The sequence below is a fragment of the Ochotona curzoniae genome, unplaced genomic scaffold (genome assembly GCF_017591425.1).
Source record: "Ochotona curzoniae isolate NIBS_2020 unplaced genomic scaffold, NIBS_Ocur_1.0 contig_908, whole genome shotgun sequence".
Taxonomy (NCBI): domain Eukaryota; kingdom Metazoa; phylum Chordata; class Mammalia; order Lagomorpha; family Ochotonidae; genus Ochotona; species Ochotona curzoniae.
This window is the reverse complement of record NW_024466607.1, coordinates 6,674,367-6,691,720: the sequence shown is the minus strand read 5'-3', so window position 1 is coordinate 6,691,720 and position 17,354 is coordinate 6,674,367. Positions and strand designations below refer to the sequence as shown.

Below are 17,354 nucleotides of genomic sequence, written 5' to 3'. Positions count from 1 at the left end.
TTGTCTTGGATGTCCTATGAAGAAGTGGGCCTCGGAGCACATGTCCACACTTACACGAGAGGGCAGGTGCCTGTGTGTGGGCGGGGCAGCAGGCATGGAAAGCTCATGCCGGCATGGCTCATTATGGCAATGCCCACAGCTCCTGCGCGGAGAGAGACGAGTGGTACGGCTGTCTGAGCAGAGCCCTTCCTGAGGACTACAAGGCCCAGGCCCTGGCTGCATTCCAACACAGTGTGGAGGTGAGTAGGCAGCAGGGCCTGCTGGCTCACCCTGGTGCGGCCAGGAGCACCATGTGCCCAGCTGCACCTCCTGCCCCCCACCCAGGCAAGCTGCCAGCACTGGGGTCCCCTGCAGCCAGCTGTCTCCTGGCCATGCTGCTCACTCCTGCTGCTTGTCTCCCCTGCTGCAGATCCGGGAGAGGCTGGGGGTCAACCTGGGGGAGAGGCCGCCCACCCTGGTGCCAGTCACCCACGTCATGATGTGCATGAACTGCGGCTGTGATTTCTCCCTCACCCTGAGGCGACATCACTGCCATGCCTGTGGCAAGGTGAGGCTCCCAGGAGTGAGGGTCAGGGATGGCCAGCAGCGGCTACGTGCTAGGCACAACTGTACCAGCCCTGAGTGGCCCTGCTGCACCGACCCCCTGAACCCTGGGCTCCCGAGCTGCAGCCCGTCACGTGGCCCCATCAAGTTTTCAGGATACACGTGGCAGCTTTTACGTTTGTGCTTCTTTGCGGGGGGTGGGGGGTGGCGTGCAGAGAGGAAGGGGTGGCGGTGTCCCTGTGGGCACACCAGGCAGCCTGGGCTGGGGGCTCCTGGAGGACATGGGGCTGGTGGGCTGGTGGGCGGGCAGAACCAGGACCCCTGCTGTCTGCCTTGTTGGCTGGGGCTCATGGTCCCCTTGGGCCTGCAGATCGTGTGCCGGAACTGCTCGCGGAACAAGTACCCCCTGAAGTACCTCAAGGACCGCATGGCCAAGGTGTGCGACGGCTGCTTCGGGGAGCTGAAGAAGAGGGGCGGGCCGGTCCCCAGCCTCATGAGAGGTATCCTGTGCTGTGCACGCCTCCTTCCCACAGGGCATGGGGTGGTGGTCCTCGGCCCCTGAGGACACAGAGGCTCGAGTCCACACTGGGGCACTTTTCCAAAGCACTGATTCTGGGGCTGAGTGGCCAGTGCTCCCAGAGGGTTCCCTGGGACCTTCTTCAGGATAGGAGCATACAGATGGGTAATGGAGGGACTGTGGATTGGGGTAAAGGGGCGCTGGGCCTTTGACAGAGGAACCTGCGGAGGCAGAGCCAACCATAGGGGCACTCGGGGCTTTGGGGCACAGCCATACCCAAGCAAAGTTGGTGAAAGAAGGGCAAGTGCACCCTGGGCCTAAGACTATGTCATTTCCCCTCCTTCCACGGGGGCCCAGCCCCATCCTTGTATCCCGAGGGCTTGGAGAAGAGCTGCCTGTGGCCCTGGGAAAGCCTTCCCTCCCAGGCGTCGCAGGAGGGGTGCGGCCGCCCCTGCTAGCCCTTAGCTAGCTCTTAGCTGCTTGCGGTCTCCCCACACAGAGCGGCCCGTGAGTATGAGCTTCCCTCTGTCGTCGGCTCGCTTCTCCGGCAGCGCCTTCTCTTCTGTCTTTCATGGCATCAACCCCTCGGCTTTCAAGAAGCAGAAGAAAGTCCCTTCGGCCTTGACGGAGGTAGGGCGGGCAGGACTGCCTGGAGGGGAGAGGAAGGGGAGCTGGGAGGGGAGCCTTTGGGTGTGGCAGGGTCAGGTCTGCCCCCGCCCCAGCCTGGCCTGTGTCTTTGGGACAAAGGATTCCTAGCAGGAGGCATTCTAGGGGCAAGGTCTGAGCCTGGCACCCCACATCCTGGACAGTTCTTGGGAACTAACCTGCCCCCAGGCATGCTAGGGAAGACACCGAGCTGGCGTCGGGTAGACCCTGATGTTGGCAGTGACCTCCCGCCTCCTGTAGCTCCCAGCTGCCTGCGCACAGCTCTAGGGCACCTCACGCCCACTGAGCTCTACTGGGCTCTCCCCCTGGGGCCTCCCGGGTGGACCCAGGACATCAGCCCTCTGGGACTCTGAGAACTCAGGACTGTGCAGTACAAAGGGAAGCAGGCTGAGTCTGTTCTAGCCCCTGAAGAGCTGGCGCTTCCCCACGAGTATTCAGGACCAGTAGCAGGTAGTCAGAGGTTCGAAGGATGCCAGCGGATGAAAACCCAACACAGGCACAGTTCTGTCCACCAAAGTTATGTTGGAAACAGCACAGATATGGTTTTAAAAAAAAATTGTATTTCCAAGAGACCATGGATGACAAGTGAGTCTCTTTTAAAGATGATTTCCTATTGGCTCGTGGGTGGAGTGTCACCACTCTGTAGGGCGTGGCTCTGCTACAGACAGGGGAAAGCCACGCCTCCATTCAGGTTCAGGTCAGTGGAGTCAGGCCCACAGAGCGGGAGCAGGCCACGGGTGGGAGTTTGAGAACCCAGGTCCCTGGTCAGCCCCCGCCAGCCCCTGGGGAACTTTTGTCCCCAGGTGACCAGCTGAGCGGCATTCAGCGGCCTCAGTAGCGTCTCCAAGAGGAAGGAGCCCATATCCCCCTGACCTTCCCCCTCAGGGGAGAGGACAGCTTCCCCACTAGGTTCTGCCCTCTGACCCTGGGCATTCGGCCTATGTCCAACGCTGACTCTCAGGACTGATGTCGGCGTAGAACTGCACGCCAGTTTTGTGTCCTGGTGCCTAAGCAGCTTACAGATTCCCTCCCTAAATCCAAGTTCGCCCAGCTCCCAGCACCATGTGCTGGGCAGAGGAAGGGCTGTCAGTAGGTCCCTCGGATCCCTGCCTGTAAAATGAGGCCGGGTGAAATGACTCTGAGACCCTGATTGTCTTGCTCTGAGTGTCAAATTCAACATCGGGGGACTTCCTGAGAGCCAGGCCCCCTACACCTGGCTCGTCATCTAATCCCCCTTTGACGGGCGAGGGAGCAGAAAGGCAGTTACCTGACACTCAAGCAGCACAGGTGGCCGGCTGCGGGTCATGGGTCACAGGTCACCGCTGCCCCCAGCCAGGAGCTAAGGCAGCAACTCCACGCCTTCACATCAGGAAGCCCTGTCGGTAAACGGCGCAAGGAGGCAGGTCCCTTGAGAAAGATAGAAGCTGGGGTGTGAGGCTCTATTCTAGGAGAAAGAACCCACAGCCCATGGTGCGGGGGCCCAGAGCTGGGACAAGGGGTCCCAGGATCCGAAAGGCCTCCCACAGCAGGGCACCCCTGGAGGAGGTTCTGGTGGCCTACAACCCTGGTCTCTCCACCACGGACCTTGCTCCTGGATGGGCCTTGCCCGAGCATCAGGTAGCAAGGCAGGGCCAGCAGGCCACCTGTAGTATCCAGTGTCATCTTGGCTGTGTTTCAGCTGTGCCCACCACCTGGGCGCTGACCGCTCTGCCTCCCTCCTGCAGGTGGCTGCCTCCGGGGAGGGCTCCGCCATCAGCGGCTACCTCAGCCGGTGTAAGAAGGGCAAGCGGCACTGGAAGAAGCTGTGGTTTGTCATCAAAGGCAAAGTTCTCTACACCTACATGGCCAGTGAGGTAGTGGACACATGCTCGCGCGCTGTCTCTTGGGTCGAGGTCCTGCTCAGAGGTCCCACCTGGGATCCACATGTGTCCTGCAGGGACAGTCCTCAGGGCAGTCGCAGGTCCCAGCCTGTCAGGAGGTCAGCGGGCCTGGTGTGCAGGGTGAGCGAGGTATGCCAGGGTGCTGCTCTCTGCTCGGGCTGCTTGGCACCCAAAACCTGCCTGGAGGAGGCACCTTCTCGCCTGCCCGTTGCTTCCACCAGGGTAACCGGTCACTGGCACCCTTGCTCCTGAAATGCCTCTATGTTTTTGCTGTAGAGCTGAGTGTTTGTAGGAAGCTGCCGTCTAAAACACAGGCTAGAAAGCCGTGGATGTCAGCCTGCTTCTGGGGAGCCCTGTGGGGGCATGTAGGGGGCTCCTCTCTCCAGGCTGCACAGCTGGTGGCTTCTAGAGGCCAACCAGCCTTGACAGCTGTCTCCCCCCCACTCCCGCAGCAGCACGACCTGGGGCAGAGAGCTTGTCCTTATTGAGGGCCCAGGAGAAGCAGGCTGGGGGAGGCACCCTTCACTTCCACATCCAGGGTGGGACAGGGCGGGGTCCTATGCCAGGGTGAGCTCTGCTGAACATGCAGAGGGGCTTGCCACGTGCTTGCCTGCAGCCCCAGCAGCTTCTAAAGTGGGCATCACGCCACAGGTCCTTGCAGGCTGGTGCTCCTGAGAGAGGAGCCCATGTCATGAGCCCCAGACAAGAAGGCCCACCTCTCGCGGGGCCTCAGGCAGAACTGTGCAGGACACAGTGAGGAAATGCAGGCTCAGTTATCTGTATGAGAGCTGGCAATGCCGAGGTGAGCAGCCAGGGTATGGCAGGGGACCAGCCCAGGTGCCCAGAGAGCCAAGCTGGGCTCCAGAAGGAGGAACAAGCTCGATTTCTCATGATGGGCAGAGCTTTTCCAGATCCTGCAAAGCAGAAGGCAACTTGGAGGAAACTGACGGGCAGGTTTCTTTTCTTTCTTTTTTTTTTTTTTTTTTTTGCAAAGTCAGATACACAGAGAGGAGGAGAGACAGAGAGGAAGATCTTTCATCCGATGATTAACTCTCCAAACGGCCATAATGGCTGGAACTGCACCAATCCGAAGCCAGGAGCCCAAAGTCTCTTTGGGTCTCCCCCTGTGGGTGCAGGGTCTCAAGGTTTTGGGCCATCCCTGACTGCTTTCCCAGGCCACAGGCAGGGAGCTGAATGGGAAACGGGGCTGCCGGGATTAGAACTGGTACCTATATGGGATCTCAGTGTGTGCAAGGTGAGGATGTTAGCTACTAGGTTACCACACCAGGCTCTTCTTTGTTCTTTTTCTTAACAGTCAATTATATTTTTAGTTTGAGAGGCAAAGAAGACCCTAGAGGTGGGCAGGGTGAATCCATGCTGACCATGGCTGAGACTGGCGCTCCTTCCAGGAAGGAACCCAGTGCAGGTCTGCCCCATGGATGGCAAGAACCTAACCACTTAGCCCTCAGCACTGTCCACGAGGACATGCGTTGGCAGAAGCTGCAGTGGAGGACAGAGGCAGGGATGCGGAGTGCCATGCAAGTGCGTCAGCCGCCAGGCCAAACGCCTGCCCAGAAATGAATCCTGTCACCGGTGAAGTTTATAACCGCCAGTGTTTTCTTTGATGGCTGTTTGCCATGTCCAGAGAGCCTTCTGTCTGCTGCAGGTCGGAGTGCACCATGTACTGAGGAGGTTGGAGGGTGGTCGCTTGGCAGTGCCGAAGCAGGCGCCACACAGAGGTGCTCTTCGTGCATCTTGGACCAAGGGGGCAGGAGTGCTGAGTGCTTGACACGGCAGTGCGGTGCGGTGTCTCATCCAGGCTCTGCCTTCTTCCCTCTGCAGGACAAGGTGGCCATGGAGAGCATGCCTCTGCTGGGCTTCACCATTGCCCCGGAAAGGGAGGAGGGCAGCAGCCAAGGGGGGCCTGTCTTTCACCTCTACCACAAGAAAACCCTGTTCTACAGCTTCAAGGCAGAGGATGCCAGCTCGGCTCAGAGGTACCAGGGGTTCCCCAGGCCTGTGTCTCCTTGCCTCTCAAAGACACTACCTGATATCGGGGCTCCAGTCACCCCTTTGTCGTGTTTCTCTGAGCCATAGCACAGCTACCAGTTCCTAATGGCAAGAGCCTGCAGACTCCAGTCAAGTGTCACGTTTACAGTGGTGGTGTCATGAAATGATAAAGGAGCTGGAGAGTGGCACCAGCCCACGCCACTACAGCCAGTCAGGTCAGGGTTAAGGAATTTCCTGGTGATCCTGGTGTGAGAAAGTAGGGCGCAGTAGCAGTGTATACAGATACTTGACTGCCACACCACCTTGCTGCATGTGCACCCCGCTTGAGGTTTGCATGGTGATAACCCTAACACTTTCTCAGATGTGTCAGTACTACGGTGCCTCTGTGCAGGCATGCATCGATTCCATAAACGTTTTCTCTGTGTCCCAAGCCATTTGCTAAACACGTAAAACATACTGAGAAGCAGAGATGAACAGGACTTAGTCCCTGACTTGCAACTAACAAGTAATCTAGTCTGGTCACTGCAGGTCTCTTCTGTCCTGCAGGTGGATAGAGGCCATGGAGGACGCGAGTGTGTTATAGCATCAGCGACTGGGTGGACTGAGGACACTGACATGTGAACCCTGGGAGAAGCTGGGCTCCTGCGACCGCCCCTGGATCCAGCCTGGGGTTTGAGCTTTTTGCCTTAGCCCTGCCCTCCCTTCATCAGTGAACCAGCAGTATTTATGGTCCTCTCCCCAGTCAGCAGCTATTTCCTTATCCAACAGCAACTTACAGCCTGCTAACAGGAAGCTGTGGAAACCAACAGGAAAGTTGAAATACAGGCCTTTCAGTAGCAGTGGGCTTTTCCACCTTCATGGTGTCTATCACGGTGCCGCAGGAGAAACGACCAACAGCCAGTAAGGAACAGCGCCTCTCAACAAAGCACTTTATTGTTTCCCTGAGCTGCAGCCTCCACTCTTGTTTTCCAAGTGATCCACTGGAGTCAGAGCAGACGTGGAGCCCGGGCACTGACCGTGGCCAGCCCTCTCACAGGGTGGACAGAGGCTGACTTGCGCAGCCCTGGTGGTCACCCCAGCACATAAAGAGCGTCACTGCGGAGGCCACGGGGAAAGAGCGTTTTCTCCTCCAGCTGACCACACTGTGAGCTGTAACCTGCACTTGCTGCAGGGCGCTCCCTCGTCCCACGCCACCCAGCACTGGGCATGCAGCTTCCAGAGGTAGCCTTCACTTGGTGTGTGCCTTCTTGTGTGGAGCCCACTTGAGCTACGGCCTCACACACGTGGAAACCAACCCTTATTTTAGATCCACAGGAATCCTTGTGCTGAATCACCCAAACGCTTTTACTTTGGGGAAGTGGGAAGAGGAGAAATGGGATCATGAGGAGCCGAATTCCTGTCTCCTCTGGGCACAAGGGAGCGCACACAGGGTGGCCTGAGGACGCCCCAGGATCCATGAAGACCACCTGCTATGCTGAGAAGGGGGTGTTGCTATGGGTTCCTTGCTACTCTGTTGCATTTTCTGATATCCTGTCCACATTCTGCTGCCCTGCCCCCTAAAAAAAGGTATAGGCTGACAAACCTTTTGTAAAAAATGATCATCTCAAGGACTTATTTACATTAAATATTTTCAGGGGAAATGTTTTTTTCTATTTTCTTTTGAAATGTTTGCATTAAATGTGCAATGAGTGACCGAGTGGCTAGCAGACCCTCCTGTTTCTTTGGGGGACTGGATTCCAATGACATATTTGTCATCTAGTATCTGAACGGGCCTCCCAGACCTGCTGAGCCTTCGGAAGCACAGCCGACTTCAGTACAACCTGCCCCTTATCTGCGGTGTCTCTCTGGGTTTCAGTTACCTGTGGTTAGCCGCATTTGCAAAATGACTTTGTTCCAGATAACTTCTGCTGCAGAGTGTTGTAACTGTTGTGATGACTAGCTGTTGTTCTCTTACTGTACCTAGCTTACCAAGCATGCATGTGTAGGACAAACAGTGGTACTTTGAAACATTTGTGGGAAAATGGAATTAAGATAACCTTTTTGGCGCAAAAATATTTTGAAATCCATGCAGTTTTTTTCATACTATACTCTCTCCCATAAATTCTGATGTGTGGATTTCAAATTTTTTTTACATCAAAATAAAGTTATCATGTAATTCCACTTCTCGTGTATTTCCTGAAGTTTGCAGCCATTGAGGGCTTGGTGTTACCGTTGGTCTCAGGATCCCCGGGGCTCGTGGAACACCCCCACCTGGCACCAGGGGAAACTGCTCTTGCTTCCTGCCCCTGCAGTCATGTGAATGTCTTTCACTGGCCAGTGTCTCCTTTCTGATGCTCCAACATAAGCAAGCAATGCCCGGCTCATAGAAAACAGACTAGATGGGGTGTGGCCAGCACTCAGGTTCCACAGCTAACTTGTCACTGGGCACACCCTGCTTCCTCTGGTCCTGTTTTCTCCTGTCCTTCCCGTGGCTCTCGAGAAACTCAACTGCCATTCTCTCGTCTTGCCCATCTCTCTCACCCATGCCAGGCACCTGTCTTTGAGTCATGGAGAGTGTAGCCATTTGGCCTAAGGGCACTTCACCCTGGGCTCAGATTCCAGTGAGGGGATCAGATGTTGACATCACGGTGATGCTACCCAAAGACACCTGTCCTGCCCTGCTCCGGGGTCATACCAGTACATTCGCTCTGTTCCACTGGCAGGGGCTCCATTTACTAGAAGAAAAGCAGTGCAGTGCTAAGGTGAAGGCCAAAGAGTAGAAAGCTCCTGTCCTGGAACCTCACCCCTTTCAATGACGGAGTTGGGAGCCCTGGTGTGTTTTGTCATGTGTAGATCATTCTAGCTGCTCCCTAGGGCTTGAGGGGAAAAGCACGGGCTGACCATGTGTGTAGCTCCAAACCCACCAAGCCAGTGGGCTGGAGGTAAAGCCATGTGCCCTATCAAAAGGAAGACAGTCCGTACAAGGCTCTTCCTCCTCATCAGTGACAATGAGAAGCCCCGAGTAACCAGGCCAAACCATTTGGTCATCACAGCTCCTTCCCTCCTGCCTGCTTCTTAGAACCAATGTGGGGTTTTACGGAAAGCAGGCAGCACTTTTTGGTTCCTCTAGTCTAGACTGCACTTAGTGGACCAGATTTTCTGGTCAAGGCCGGTAAGACAGATTAGCTCTCCCTCCCAGGCTGCAGCAGGATCCCAGGCTGCAGGCATGGTGGGGGGGCTGCCGCATTCCTGGAGCCTGGGGTATGTACAGGGCTGAGGACCCCGGCAGCCCTGCTGCCGCAGCCACCCAGGAAGGTGTGCCCAGTCCAGGGCAAGGGTCTCCACGGAGCAGAGAAGCCCTCAATGGGGCTCAAAGCAGTAGGACCAGGCCTGGAGCTGAGTCTCTCTCTGCCTCAGGACAGTCAGCACTGGGCTGGAGTGTCCCTCTTTTCACTGAAGCACCCAGTGTTTTGTGACTTCTCTCATCAGGGAGGCTTTATGTTTCTCCACATTCATGTTCAGTGCAGGGGACAGATACGCACACACAATGTCTCCTTTCAGGAGGCAAATTAATAAATTAGCTCAACAAGAGTAAGTCCAAAAGCAGGGTGGGTTCAGGATTAGCTAATATCCTCAACCGAGTCCTTGGGGTTTTTCTGACCTGCTGTTCACACTGTTGGTCTGATTCCTGGACTGGTTCCCAGGAAGTCAGCGCTTCCAGGCCTTCCTGGACCCAGAGCTCAGCCTCCTGGGGCTGGGAGTCCTCTAGGACTTCCTCACATCTGCCTGTTCCTCAGTCTGTGGCTAGAAAGGAGACCACCAGGACAGCCACAGACCACCAGCTGGAGGAGGGCTGGCTGCTGGGAATTCAGCCTCAGCATCCATCCCATGACTTGGCTTGCCATGGATTGGGGTCACCAGATGAGCACACTCAGGGCAGCTACCTGGGCGTTTACTATATATGCCTGCTATATACCACAGTATATAGTATAGTTGTTATTACTAATCCTTTAAGCTCTGAATCAAATGCAATTATGAAATCAATAGCCAAACACTAGTGGCCACTCAAGGGTCCTTAGGAGGCCCTCTGTGGGATGAAGTGCCAAAAGCCTCCATCTATTCTCCCTGGAACCCTCCAGAGGCAGGCTCATTATCCCCATTTGCATTACAAGCACAGAACCACTTCCCCCAGGAGCACACCCCAGCAAACCCAGAGGGGCAGATTCTGCAACAGGTGGGATGGAGAGCAGAGGTGAGAGAAAGCACAGCTCAGAGTGTGTGACTAACACAATTCAGTCCAGTCATGGGCAGCGATCTTGGTTCATCACCAGACCAAGACTACAGTAGAAACATTAATGTACAAATGGTGTGTTTTCACATTCTTGGCTGAAAAGCAATGAAACTCAAGAGAGCTTGCACTGGTGCCATAAGACATGACCCAAGACCTTTTCAGAATCTGACACCATTTGAAGCACTAACAACATTCTCTGGAAACAAGACCTGGAAGGATACTGGGAGCTCAGGGACACCAACGTGGCCAAGAGCAGAGCTACAACCCATCGCTGGAACAGGGCAGCTGACACTGCTTGCTCCACTTCCAAGCCTGATTGCTGAGAACTCCCAGGCAGGCAGAGTTAAATAACTCTGAAACTAGGGAACCAAGTGCAAGAACCTAATTTTCCATCCCTCCCAAAGGGGGTTCACACCTCCTCAGAGTAAGATCTGCGGCTCAGCGATATCTGAGCATACCCTTTCCAGGGCCAGGCACCCTGGGCTAAAGGACTAAAGGAAAACGACTCCCAGGAGGAAGCGAGGAAGGACAGTGCTTGGGGTGTCCCTGGGTCCCTGCACCACCAGCCCACAAGAACAATGGTCCTTTCTCTTGGGAAGAACAAGGGCTACTTACACAGCAGTTGAAACCTTTCCAAGTAGCCTGACGGCTGGGATAGGGCACAAGAAGGTGAGTAAAAAAGGATGCTGAGCCCCCGAGGACAGAAGCGGAGAACTAGGCAGAAGTACGAGATCTTGGAGAAGTGCTCCCTGTTTAGGCCTCACCCTTTTAGGCTGTAAAAACAGGAAAATACAATCTGTCTCACAAGGTTATAAGATAGGATAATGTGTAAGAAGCATGCAGTGTCATGTTCAAACAGTGTGTGTATTCAGATTCCACACTTTTTTAAAAGGTTAACAGTAACTACATGAGGCTTAAAAATTTACAATCATTTTTAATTATACAAATGATAGAAACAAGTCTGATGAGATTACACTATAAATACAGAAAAATGAATATAAATTTGTAGACAAACACACGTCTGGAAGATTACAAATTAACACTGTATTATGTACCCTGCAACTGCTTGTAGGGTTAACCACCACCTCCTGAACGGCCTCCAATGTGGTAAAGTGGTGGCTGGGTCCTTACACGCATGCCCCAAAGCCACGTCATAGCTGCTTCTCTTACTGCTCACCCGGCCAGCCCTCCCACCTCGGCCACACGCTGGGGCATCAGGTGAGGGGAACTGAACAACTCAGCCACCACAGAAACATTTAATATTTAAAAGTTTAGTGCAAATGCAATGTTCCCAAAGACCTCCTTGACACTGTATCTGGAAGCATTCTTTTCACAGTAAAAATCTGAACCAGTGCACATAACCCTACAGGAGTGCACATTTTCAAGGGTTTCTCCTCAAAATACTGTCACCGTACGCTCCTGACCCGGGAGGCCCCCACCCCAGCAGGGGCGCTGGAGGAAGGCTGGGGACACCTTCCTGCCAGGCGGCTTGGCCACAGCATCTAGAGGCCCTTCCCAGCTCCCTCATCACGGCACTCCCCAGGTGCAGCTCTTCCCCCATTTGGCAAGGCAGAACACACGGGAAAGGGAAACAGGTGCGTTTTAAACACTTCCTATCAAACATGCACTACGGACTCAGGACAAAATATTCAAAAGTTGGGAGGGCACAGTAATAAAAACCCCAAACGAGAACTACCAGGAAAAAAAAAAAACCCTACCCATCTCGCATGCGGCCGGGGTGGGGGGCCCGTCAGTACCCGACCTTGGCACGGCCTGGCCAGCACGCGCGGGCAGCCTGACCATCTCCAGGCACCTAGGACCACAACCCGCTGCAACTGCCGGGGCAGGCCGAAATCACACGCTCCGGGGAGTGGGGAGGGGCAAAGCCGCCGACCCACGTGTCCTACGGAGGGCCGCGGGGCAAGCTTGTCGCCCGGGAGCCCGCAGGCGGAGCAAGCCGCAGGGCACGAGTTCCCGAGCGCTTTCCCCGGCGCACCTGCCGCGGTTCGCGCCTTGCAAGCCACAGTCACAGCCGGCCTCCAGGGGAAGGCACGAGGGCGCCGACCCCGGCCCGGGCGCGCCGCTTCCCTCCCTGGAGCCATGCCGGGCGAGACACGTCCCCGGGCCGCGGTCGGGGCGCGCGGAGGCCGGGCCGCCGAGGGCGCGGGGAGGCCGGCCGAGACCCAGCGCTGCAGCCCGCGGCCCCGCCGCCCGCCGGCCGGATGGACCGAGCGCCGGCCGCGGCGTTCCGGTGCGCGCGCGCGCCTCAGCCAATCGCGTGCTCGCCCGCCCCCCGCCGCCGCGGCGAGGCTGGCGCTGGGAAGAGGAAGAAGAACATTCGCCCTCCTCCTCCCAGCGCGCGGGCGGCGGCGGCGGCGGCGGCGGCACCGGGGTCACGAACTCTGACCTTTCACTGACAAAAACAATAACAAACCCCTCCTTCCCCGCGACCCCGGCGGCGGCCCCGGGCCCGCCCCCGCCTCCACCTCGGCGTCTCGTCTCGCCCCGCCGGCCCCGCGAGCCCGCGGCCCCCCGGGCTCCCGCCATCCGCCGCCGCCGCCGCCGGGAGCCCGGCCTCGCCGCGCCCTGCGCTCCGCGCCGGGGGCCGCCGGCCGCCGACACGGGACCTGCTTCCAGGCCGCCTGGGCGCCACATCCTGAGGTGAGCCGGGAGAGCGGGGGGCCGGGGCGGGCTCGGGGCCGGCGGCGGAGGGGGCGGGCCTGGCGCGGACATGGAGGCGCCGCGGCGGCGGCTCAACCCGACCCTTTTACCTTTGCCACGGGGCGGCGGCACCGGGCGCTTTGCATAGTGGGCCGGGCCGCTCCCCTGCCCTCCCCGCCTGCGGCCCGGCCGAGCTGGAGGGCTCCCCCTGACCGGCCTGGCCGGCGCGAGGGCGGGGGCGCAGGGGGAATGGCCGCGGCCCCGCCTCGCAGTTGGCCCTCCGCCAGCGCCGCCATCTTGTTCTCGCTCGAGATGGCTGTGGCTGGGCCTGTCTCCCCTCCTCCTCCTCCTCCTTTTCCTCTTCGCCTTCCCCGCAGTCCCTCTATCCCCTCGTTCCCCGGCTCCCGGCCCCGCCGCTTTCCGCCTGCACTTGGCGGCCGCCCCGGCCCAACCGCCGGAATTTTCGCAAGGGGAGGGTGGAAGGGGAAGGAGGAAGGCGAGGACGGGGCGCGACCTCCTGAGCGATGCCTGGACCAGCCAATGGGTGCTCGGTTAGGAGGGCCGGGGGCTGTGGCTCCGCCCCCCGGGTCGCTGCTGATTGGCCCCGGCTGGCGGGGGCGGTCCCCGCGGGGCGCGGCGTGACACCGGGCCGGGGGCGGGGCCACGGGGGGCGCGGCCGCCGTGAGGGGGCCGGCCGTGGTGCGGGGGGCGTCCGTGAGGGGCTGGGCGCCGGTCGTGAGGGGCCGGCCGTGGTGCGGGGGGCGTCCGTGAGGGGCTGGGCGCTGGCCGTGAGGGGCTGGGCGCTGGCCGAGAGGGGCTGGCCGCGGTGCAGGGGGCGGCCGTGAGGGGCTGGCCGTGAGGGGCTGGCCGTGGTGCGGGGGGCGGCCGTGAGGGGCTGGGCGCCGGCCGTGAGGGGCTGGCCGTGGTCCGGGGGGCGGCCGTGAGGGGCTGGGTGCCGGCCGTGGTCCGGGGGGCGGCCGTGAGGGGCTGGCCGTGGTGTGGGGGGCGGCTGGGCGCCGGCCGGCTGGCGTGGCCGCTGCCTGACAGCAATCTTAACGCCCCTGAAGCGTTTGGAGTCCCCTGCGCCCCCTCTTCTCGGGGCTTTTGGGGCCGTAGACACCATTCAGGGCGCCTTCCCTGGTTTTCAGCTTGACTCCGGGCGAATCTCCTTTCCCAATGCTGTAGCCTGTAAAATGGAGAAAGGGCCAGACCCTCCCCTCTCAGTATTGTTTTAGAGGTTCTGCTCAGAAAATGGAGTCCAGGGCACTTGCGAGCCACCGAGAGATGTAAAAATGGTGTTCTTGTTGACGTGGGATGTAGAGCCCCCAGGGGTGCTCCGCGGGCGGGTGCGAGAAAGCTCGGGTCCCTGTGGTTTTCCTCAGTTCGTGTGTGAAGTGCGTACTCACATGGTTGTAGGCACTGGTGATCCGGCCAGACCACAGCTGGGCCTGTGGCGGGGACTGAGGGGTGAATGGGTGATGGCATCCAGAGAGTTCAGAATGGCAGATTGGGGGCTCGGGAGTGGAGGGTGTGCGCATTAGGTGGTCCAGGGCTCTGACTGGGCAGCCAGCAAAGGACTGTGGAGGGACAGCGGGGCCGGCGGCAAGTGGAAGGTGCGGGCTGGGACAGGAACTGTCCTGCCTCAAGGCCATGTTGGAATTGTGACAAAGGAAGTGGAAAACCAGTCAGGGAAAACACATCCCTCACGGGAACTACTCACGGCCTGATGAGTTGGGGAGGGAGCTCAGAAAATGAGTTTCAGAATTGAAATCCTTTGTTGGCCTCCTAGGTCCATCTGCAGGTCTTGAAGTACCTGCTGAGGCTGCGCTGAGAATGCAAAGGTGGCTGAGCCTCAATTGTTTGTGAAAATGACTCCAAGGGGCCTGTCGGGTCTTGCTTGCCCGTTCTCCACTTCCGACACTCCCTCTCCCACCCCCCATCCGGTACAGATTCTGTGCACACTAACATGTTTAAGGCAGGAGCTAATCATTGTGGAGTGAGCAGTGGCAACACTTACAAGCAGTTCAGGGTTTAGGACAAGTTCCTAATCTTGCTGAGCCTTGGCATCCACATTTGCACAGTAATGTAGCCTTCCTTCTAGAGTTGAGGATTCTGTGAGTTAATGTGAGTAAAAAACCTGGACTAAATAACTGGCACGTGGTGAATACTCCATGAAAGCTGGGAGTCACTGGTCATGAAGCACTAGTCAGGGACACAGTAATGGAAAAAACTGTGCTTTTCAGAATTTAGAAACATTAAATTCTCAAGTCCACTACAACCCACTCACGATGTTGAACCTGCTGTCTGTTGGAAGGCTTTCCTAGAGGTTGTAATTTTCTTAGCCTTGTACACCTAGCTGCCTGTGCTCAGACATGCTAGCCCAGCTAACTTCCTGACGGCCTGGCCTGCTCTGCACCCCAGGCTCACACTGTCGGTCCTCACCCTAAGGTTCTCAGGTGCTACCTTCTTCCAACCTCCCAGACTAATTGGCTGTGTTACTTTGTTTCAATAGAACTTTTTCCTCACTTTCTAATTGCATGCTCTATGATGTGATTTGTTTGATTACTGTCTGTCCTTACCACGCTGTTAGGTTTGAGAACACAAATCTCTCTGCTCACTGTTGTATCCAGCACTTAGCAAAATGCCTAACTATTTGTTGAGTGATTGAATTGTTGGTAACTTATGATACTACTGATAACTAAGTGGCAGCTGAAAATGGGTGCTTTTCTATGTGGACTCGTTTGGCAATTTAAATAGCTCTTTGAGCAATAAAATGTCCTTTACAGTGCCTGGAGAAAATTAAGTGATTCCTGGCAAGATCTCCACTGTAAGAAGATACTAAATATGGGTAAGATGACTAAATATGGGTAAGATGATCCATTTGAATCCTTTTTATGGATTATTAGATGATTAGATGGTGATGCTCCTTTTCAAAGGCAAGAAATAAGTATAATTAGGTGGTTTAAGTTCATTTACATGAAGGTCAGTTCATGTGTGAAGAAATGAATAGCCCAAATATAATCATACCATTTACTTTTCAAGAACTTTTTTTTTTTTTTCAGTTTATTTAAAAGGCAAAATGAGTCTTCCATCTTCTCATTCTCTCTCCAAATCCATGCAACAGCCAGGGCTGGGCCAGACCAAAGTCAGGAACATAAACTCCGTCTAGTCTCCCATGTGAGTCGCAGGAGCCTGAGCACTGCAGCCGGGGTGCACTGTCCTCTCAGGACGTGTGTTAGCAGGAAACTGGATGGAGCTGCAGCTAGGGCTAGGAGCAGTTCCTCCTGTGAGTGCTGGGCATCCCAAGGGCTGTGGCAGTCACTTGCATGTCATTTCCCTTCACTGAGAAAACCGGGTATAGTGTCAGTGTGATTATTATGAAATCAGAAATTCTAGTTTGGGGAGCCAGCGTTTGGAAAGCTTGGTTTTGATTCCCAGGTCTGTCCTGATTCCAGTTTGCTGCCGGCGTGGGTGCTGGGAGGCAGCAGGTTTGGGCTTGAATAGTTGGGTGCCCACTACCCACATGGGAGACCTGGCTTGAGCTCCTTGCTGCCACTATCAGCCCTGGCACAGTCCACGCTGCTGGAGTCTCAGAGAGTGAACCAGCAATGGGAGCCCTTCTGTCTCAGATGGTCTGCCCCTCAAGTGAAGCAATTTTTTTTAAAAATTAAGGTTTTGTTTTTCTGTCACAAGGAATAAAAGAGCAGGAGAGAATCCCTTAGAGGATTTGCAAAATGTTGGGAATTGAGTTTGACTTTTCATTTCAAATATTTAAAATCTTTGCAAAGATAAATTTATGCAGTGAAATTGCTGAAAAATCAGCTTTTAATTGTTTTGCCGCTGTCAAAGTATGTTCTAGAAAGTGTATGTCAAGCTTCCCCTGGGAAGAATGGTAAATAGAACCTTTGAATTGACTTATTTTGCATATCAGAAGTTTTTAAATGAGCAAGGCCCACTTGATGGAAGGGAGGCTGTGCGGAGCAGCCTTGCGGTCAGCCTCAGTGCTCAGCAGCTGGGCTCTGGGCCTGGCTCCCTGAGTGTCTCCTTGTAAGAGCCCTCCTCTTCGCAGCTGTCTTGCAGTTCTCTCCCTTATCTGCTGTATGCTCCTTTAAGGCCAGCGCTGCTTTCTCCTAAAACCGATCCAGATATGGCCTTAATGAACGCCATAAAGGAAGGGTTGGTGGAGGAATCCTGAGATTCCTAAGCAGACGCATCCTTACAGCCCCTCAGTGCCAGGCTCACGCTTGACACAAAGCGCACTGCCAGATTTTAGTTTTATCTCTTTAGTGTTGATAATGAGGAATTTCATAAAAGATTTACTTGCTTATTACTTGAAAAGCAGATTTATACAGAAAAGGAGACACAGAGTGAGAGATCTTCCATCCACCGGTTCACTCCCTAAATGACCACAATGGCCAGAGCTGAGCTGATCTGAAGCCAGGAGCTTCCTCTGGGTCTCCCACATGTGTGTAGGGGTCCAAGGACTTGAGCCATTCTCTACTGCTTTCCTAAGAAGAATCTGGGAGCTGGATCAGAAGTGGAGCAGTTGGGACAGGGCTCTACGGGTTGCCAATGCCTGAGGATTAGTGTGCTATGCCACTCCCCGATTAGGAGGAATTTAAATAATGCTGGTTTTTCTCTTCCATGTCTGATCATTGCCCTTCACTTAATGTAAACAATATGTAAAATATTGTCACAATATGTAAAAGTTCAGGTCTTCCTTATTCATTGTGGATGTCTACTTTCATCCTAATGTCCCTAGAGGCTGAGATTCTGTCATTCCTCCCATCCTGTATTCCTTTCCTGT

At 55.9% G+C, this 17,354-nt stretch overlaps 2 protein-coding genes across 6 annotated transcripts in view; both read left to right on the top strand.

Annotated features, from left to right (window-relative positions):
- Positions 1 to 6,199, top strand: part of FGD5 (FYVE, RhoGEF and PH domain containing 5) — a 76,835-nt gene extending 70,636 nt beyond the window's left edge. The window contains exons 16-22 of the mRNA XM_040995246.1: positions 140 to 239; positions 410 to 547; positions 914 to 1,043; positions 1,560 to 1,690; positions 3,451 to 3,579; positions 5,449 to 5,603; positions 6,163 to 6,199. Coding sequence (XP_040851180.1) covers positions 140 to 239; positions 410 to 547; positions 914 to 1,043; positions 1,560 to 1,690; positions 3,451 to 3,579; positions 5,449 to 5,603; positions 6,163 to 6,199 — 820 coding nt within the window. The remainder of the gene's footprint in view (positions 1 to 139; positions 240 to 409; positions 548 to 913; positions 1,044 to 1,559; positions 1,691 to 3,450; positions 3,580 to 5,448; positions 5,604 to 6,162) is intronic.
- Positions 6,200 to 12,445: 6,246 nt separating this feature from the next.
- Positions 12,446 to 17,354, top strand: part of NR2C2 (nuclear receptor subfamily 2 group C member 2) — a 61,446-nt gene continuing 56,537 nt past the window's right edge. For 2 of the 5 annotated variants that reach the window (XM_040995253.1, XM_040995251.1), the window contains exon 1: positions 13,560 to 15,395. The gene's annotated coding sequence lies outside the window, so the exon portion shown is untranslated. Of the gene's footprint in view, positions 12,548 to 13,559; positions 15,396 to 17,354 lie in introns of those variants that run through there. The other 3 variants (XM_040995256.1, XM_040995254.1, XM_040995252.1) reach the window with 3 other exon arrangements.